This window comes from Acanthisitta chloris, unplaced genomic scaffold (genome assembly GCF_000695815.1).
Source record: "Acanthisitta chloris isolate BGI_N310 unplaced genomic scaffold, ASM69581v1 scaffold12530, whole genome shotgun sequence".
NCBI lineage: Eukaryota > Metazoa > Chordata > Aves > Passeriformes > Acanthisittidae > Acanthisitta > Acanthisitta chloris.
The window spans coordinates 8,700-15,157 of record NW_008653395.1 but is presented as its reverse complement, the minus strand read 5'-3'; the positions used below and the strand labels follow the sequence as shown (position 1 = coordinate 15,157).

The 6,458-nt window shown below is 38.8% G+C and overlaps 1 protein-coding gene across 1 annotated transcript in view; it reads left to right on the top strand.

Annotated features, from left to right (window-relative positions):
- Positions 1 to 1,293: 1,293 nt before the first annotated feature.
- LOC103808079 (polyadenylate-binding protein-interacting protein 1-like) overlaps positions 1,294 to 6,458 on the top strand; it is a gene marked incomplete at its 3' end in the record, with an annotated part of 12,276 nt that continues 7,111 nt past the window's right edge. Inside the window, exon 1 of the mRNA XM_009080847.1 lies at positions 1,294 to 1,472. Within this exon, the coding sequence (XP_009079095.1) occupies positions 1,362 to 1,472 (111 nt within the window). The remainder of the gene's footprint in view (positions 1,473 to 6,458) is intronic.

Here is a 6,458-nt window from a genome sequence, read left to right as displayed (position 1 = left end):
CAGCTGCCCGCGGGAGAGCGGTCCCGTCCCCGGGTGTCAGCCCCGCGCTCCGCGCTCCCGGGGGGTCGGCATGGTGAGCTCCGGGCAGCAGGGCGACACCTAGTTGAGTAAGGAGGGGTGAGAGGAATCGGAGCAAAGAGAAACAAGTGATGCACCATACAGTCACACAGCACCTGCTGACTGATGCCCAGCCCGTCCTCCAGCAGCGATTGGCAATTCCTGGCCAGCTCTGCCCAGTCTGTGTGCTGAACACTACGTTCTGTGGTATGGAATGTCCCTTTGGCCAGTTCAGGTCAGCTGTCTGATCTGTACTGGGTCCTGGCTTTTTGATCACCTGCTCCGTGTCGGAGCGTGGCAAACTGAAAAAGACGTAGAGTACGCGCTACCTAGCAGCCGCTAAAACATCAGTGTGTCATCAACATTATTCTTGTACTGAATTCAAGATGCAGCAGTGTACCAGCTTCTGAGAAGAAAATTATCCCAGCTGAAAACAGGACACTGGGTTACTGTGCCCAGGTCAAGGTGCGATGTTGTAGTCCAGCTGCTCACAACACTCAGTGCCCATTCCCCCTTCTGTGCCCCCACATCTGTGTGCTTCTTGCCCATCTATTAATCTGACTGCAGATGGTCTCAGCCTTCCTCTTAGTGAAAAACTCCAGCCTAAAGGTTTGCAGAAACATAAACCAAACCCAGCAGTAACACAAAGCACGGTTGGTCAGTTTTTCAGGCAGATATCAGGTTCTGTTTCCAATGAACTTAGGAGCTAGTCTATAAAGATATGTTTGGAAAATAGTGTTTTAAAAACACTTTCATTAGACGTTTTGGCAGACAGTGTATGAGGACAACGATAGCTAAGTTAAGAATGAACAATATCTTTCATTTATTGATCTTCAAAGTCTTGCATTTGTGCCTGAAATCTATGAAAAAACAGAGGATGAGCAAACATTACCATAAGCAGGTTTACAAATTTATTAGGTTAGCTCTTTTGGGAATCATGTTTTCACGGGAGAGTAGAGAGCTCTTTTTCCTTCTCCATTGCTTTTTGGTCACATTCACATGAACATTGTGTTTACTCTTTATCATGTAGAAAGACATCTATAGTGTGCTCAAGTGAAAAATTGATCCATATTTAAGAACACCAAGAAAAACTATGTATTTAAAGTAAACTTGAAAGTGTATTTATAGGAAAATTTATTTAAAGTTAAAAAAAATTATGTGTTCTGCATTTACTGTGTGAATACATACTGTTTTAGTGATTTCTAAGACAAGCTATTAACAAAAACTTTGCAGAGCACCTGCAAAAGACGGGAAATCCATCTGGATCACAAGACAAAGTTTCAGTTCTTGATTCTGGACCAGAAATGTCTGAACCTAAGTTGGCTGTGGCTCCTGTGGTAATGTCGAAGTTGTCTGCGAAAGCACCTGAATTTTATCCATCAGGCTACAACCAGACCTTCAATCCGAATTTCACCGTGAGTGTTTTTACTTCTTTCCTGGGTATATGCCAATTTACTGACACTAAAATTCACAACATTTTCTTGAGATCTCTTAGGGATCTCTTCAGCAAATACAGAGCTCAAGTTACCTGATATTAAAGATAAAAAGAACTCTGATTGTAACCTCCAGAGTCACAGTCAGAATATTAAGTGGTAATGGGTGAATGTTATGGTATAGAGGAGAGTCTTTAGTGTAGGAAATTTTGCCAAAGCTTGCTGCAGGTAACCACATTCCTGGTTGATTACACCAAGTATTAGTTGCATCCAACATGAGAGTGAGCTATTTTTTTGGCAACTACCTGTGTTGCAGTTAATATCCGTGCTGCATTTTAAGTAAAGGCTTAGCTGCACTTTTATGGAGAATTCACAGGTTTTTGAAGAAAGTGTGGGGGAAAGCTGGAACTTCAGCTTTTCTGAGCACAGGCTTTGCCTTTCCTGAATTTCCTGTGCCACAGGTATGATTCGTCATGACTGCCTAACTCAGTGTGGCATCATGTGTCTTGTAGTTCCTTCAGTGGTAGTGTGACACTAAAGGACAAAAAGGTAGGGAAACACTCATTCCCAGCAGTTACCTGCCTGCACACCTAGTAAGAAATATATGTGCAACCAGACTGAAGGTGATCTCAGATCGATATGGTAGATGCATCATGTAGTAGAAGTTGGTACTTTTATTTTCTCCCCCGTTGCCTTCCATGTTACTGTTTCAGTAATTCTATGCCAGGGAAGATCTGTGTGAATTCTTGGAATATCCTTTTGTTACCCTAACAGCCAGACTCTGGTACTATATCTAAACAAGTGGAAAGTATTACAAATAGAATGAAATTATAGAAAACAACAAGCAGAAGCAAATAGATTTTGAATAATTTGTAGAAAAATACTTCATTTGAATGCTAAATATGGTGGTTTGGTGTTTTGAAATCTTTTCCTCCCCAGTAAAATTGATGTTACCAGCTTTGAGGGCTCTCCAGGATAGTACAAACCCGTAGCCAATATACAACTGTTAACAAAATCCGAGCGGTAACATGTTCAATGAACGGACTGTCTAGCTGAGAAGTAACTACTTTGCTCCAGTACAGGTTATATTGTTTCTTTAAAGCGTTTTAATTTCAAGAACAAAAAAAGAGCCATTTGGAATGGCATAAATTGTGCACACTTAAAATTGCAGAAGGTCTAGGCCACAGTGTTGCTTTTCAGCTGTTTTGCAAAAGCACCACAAGCATGTGGGAGTTCCTGGTTGCTATGTTGTAGGAGTATCCTATGAATATGACTCATGTATTAATAAAAATACCTCTTAAAATTAGGAAAACCTAGAGCATTTATTTGGAAGTATGTTTCAGGGACTTCCATCAGAACATACCAGGCATAGAACAGTGACATTTCAGACTTTCAGCCTTTCCTACTACAAAATTTGTTGGGTTTTTTACTTTAATGACTGAGTTAATTTCGTAAGCTGGGCTCACTTGCAAGAAAAATAGGAAATTTAAAACACTTGACTATTACACAGATTCTGACCATGGGTTTTAAAATTTGAATCAAAACAAAGTTTTAAGAAACTTCTGTCTTTCTGAATTAAAATTAGAACCTTTTGGCTTTCATTTGTTATGGCCTTTGGAATCTTTAGATGTGAAAACTATTATACACAGTGACTTTGCTGTTAAACACTTACTGGTTTGGAAATAGTGTTGATTTTTTTTTTCTTTGACTATACATTATTGTATTTACTGTCTGTATCCTTATAACATTTGATTATTAGGTAAGTTAATTTCGAGTCAGTTCTGATACTCAAAGCTATCAATTACCTGTGAAGATAGTTTAAGGGGCTGCACAGGCATGCATAGATGGTTCTGTCTGTGCTGTCTGAAGTCTTTGTACTTCAGTTTGCAATAACTTTATTGTAGACTTGTTGAGTTCATGTAATCTAAAGGGAGGGGAAAGCCTGTTCCTATGAAGTCTGAAGAAAAATCAATGATAAATTATCAGTTACGAGATATAAGAAAATGGTAATTAGCACATGCACAGAAACTGAGTCCAAGAGCAGATTTGCCTCATGAATCTTTTCTGTAGACTTTGTTTTATTTTTATGTAAATTACAGGACTTTTAGTACCTATTTGGCCTTCTATTCCTATGTCTATAAAATCATGTTTTGATTGGTGACTCTTCTGTTGTGAAGGATCCCGTCCTGTAGCTATCAGACATGAGGGAGAAGAATTACTGCTGGCTTGACTGAGAAATCATTGGAATGAATGGAAAATTTCTTGTTGACTTTCATGGCTTTGAATCATAAATGAATTGTAATGAATGTGTAATCTTATAGTCTTGTGTTAGCCAATTGCTGTTTAAAAATATTCAAGAGGCATTTCCTTTGTTTTCCTTGAGCTGATACAATGTATGGTGGTATCTGTATGACAAAGCTTAAATTCTGCAATGAGACATGCAAGTAGTTTATGTCTAGAAGTTGCCAGGCTAAATTTAGTTAGTTTTTGAAGTATCAAGTGTAAGTAATTTAGCAATATACAACTTTAGTATGATATTTTAATTACTCATTTTTCTCTGCCATTTGTTCATTTTCCTGGCACAGTTACTAAAACCTAGTCTGCCTTCAGAGTTGCTTATTTAGTACAGGTAGATGAACTAGCACAGAGTTTAGCCTCCGTGTTTAGCCTCTTAATTACAGCATGGAAATTCAGGAATATGCAGGGACGCCAGTATACCAAATGGCCTCAGGATCCCTTACAAAACAACAATCTTCTGCTCCAAGATTGAATTCTTAATAAGTGAGTATGAGAGGAAGACACCTTCCTATCTGCTGAACGAGGATCTCATAGCGATCTGATGGCTGCCAGAAACAGCATCTTCTTTTACTAGCTGCAGTGATTGCATGTTCTGCAACCTGGCTGGAGAGTTTTCCAACAGGTTGTTCGGAGAGGTGCTAGTTCAGCTCTATATGATTAAACTGCAGTAGCTGCACAATAACATGATAGTTCTGTGGAACAAAACAGTTTTAAGCTTATTGTACAGAACTCTGTCTGGGCTATTTGAAAATGCCTAATCAAAGTTGATCTTCTTTGCAAAGCCAAGTATTTAGCAGGTCACACATAGGCCTGTTAGCCTTTACTTTCTGGTTTTGTAAGCCATTATAGTTGTAGAATACCTTGGGTTGGAAAGGACCTCTGAAGTTCCTGTGCTTCAGTCTTCAGCTCAAAGCAAAACCACTCAGATCAGGTTTTTGAAGGCTTTATCCTTGAGGGTAGTAGCAATTTACCAGCATTTCCATAAACCCGTATTTTTTTTCCTGTTTGTGATGGGCAACATGAAGTTACTTAGTCTTTATTATTATTAACTCAGCAAATACTCTACTTGATTAACCATAATAGGAAATCTTTCTAGTTTTACTTTTGTTACATTGATGTGTCCCCCACCTCACTAGCTTAAGTTGTATAACCTTATGGCAAGTGTCTGAAAAATTTTGGAAAGTCTGCTCTTTTCCCCACACATTCTTCACAAGTCATGAAATTAATGTCAGCACTGGATTTTCAACAATGTGTCTGTCTTTCTAAACAGTTCATATCCAGATAAAAAATCTTCACAGATGCATGTTGCTTCACAGTAGAGGAGTGACTGAAGCATTTTAGAGACAAAGCAAATGAAAACTCTTTAAGGGAGGGGTGGTGGGGAGAGGGGTAATATATTTATAAACTTTGTCAGTGTATTTATGTACACTAAGTGAAGAAAATGTTTTTAGCATTTTAGCTCATTATTTCATTGCAGTAGATATACTTTAAATCTTGTTCAGTTGAGAATTCTGATATGTCTTGAATTGCTAATTTTAAGTCATTCTTTAGCAGTCCCTCTTCAGATTCCTCCTTGCACTTCTGAAATCTGTGAGATGCTTCTCACAATCTTTTGTGTAGTGTGACAAAGTGAGTTATTTGTACTCTGTTACTACTAGTGAATTACAAAGTGTGCTGCTTTCTTTGCTATTCCCCTCCTATACTAGGATTATAATCATCCTGACCAGTAGTGACTTTTGACGCTCTTACATTCATTTCTGACTGGACAAAATCAACATTCTTCTGTTCCATCAGTGGGAGCATAAACATTGATAAAGTGATTCTGTGTCAGCTCCTCCTGTCTTTAGGGGGATAGGTGTGTTTACTGTCTGGTTTTTAACCTCAGTATGTGCAAATTAATGGAACACCATCTGAATAGTTTCATTTCATGCCTTGTAACCTTTCATCTGTTGCCAAGAGATGCAAATTTGCTGGCTTTAAAATATCAGTTTTCCTGGTGCATGGGAACACTACACTGTATTTATTGTATTCCTTTAATTTCTGCCCCTGCTGCATATTTCTGGAACACTATACAGACTATCTAAACCCAAAATCCTTTGTTTCAAATTTTCAATTCTTTTTTCTTCTACAGTTCATGTATCCACAGTACAGTTTGTGTGCACATCAGGAATGGGAGTTGAGCCTCAGTTTCGTAGTTTTAACAAATATACTTTGTTTGTTAGTTGATCTTGCACCCAAATGGGGACATTGCTTGATTTCTTTTTAATCCATGTATTTTGCTGAGAGACCCTAATATCTATAAAAATACATTACCTGGTTCTTAAGGTAGTCAAACTACAAGAGTTTTCTCATGTATGTAGAGATTTGAGACTAAGGGCTGTGTGGTTACTTCTGGACATAATAAGTGTAACAATGTTCTTTTTAAGTAGTTGTGTTGGAGAATGGCTAAGAGGGCGGGGACATAATCCTGGGAATGCACCTGGGGAAGGCTAAAAAGAGCAAGGACACAGTCCCCTGGGAACGCACCTGGGAATGCAGTGTGTACAAGCAAGGCTCTGGAGATAGTAACTTATATATAGATAGAGAGTAACTCAGCTGGGCAGATGGTGGGGGCAAGTTGTCCTTGAGTGTGAGACAAACAAGTTTGAGACAAACAGCTAGGAAAGCAGG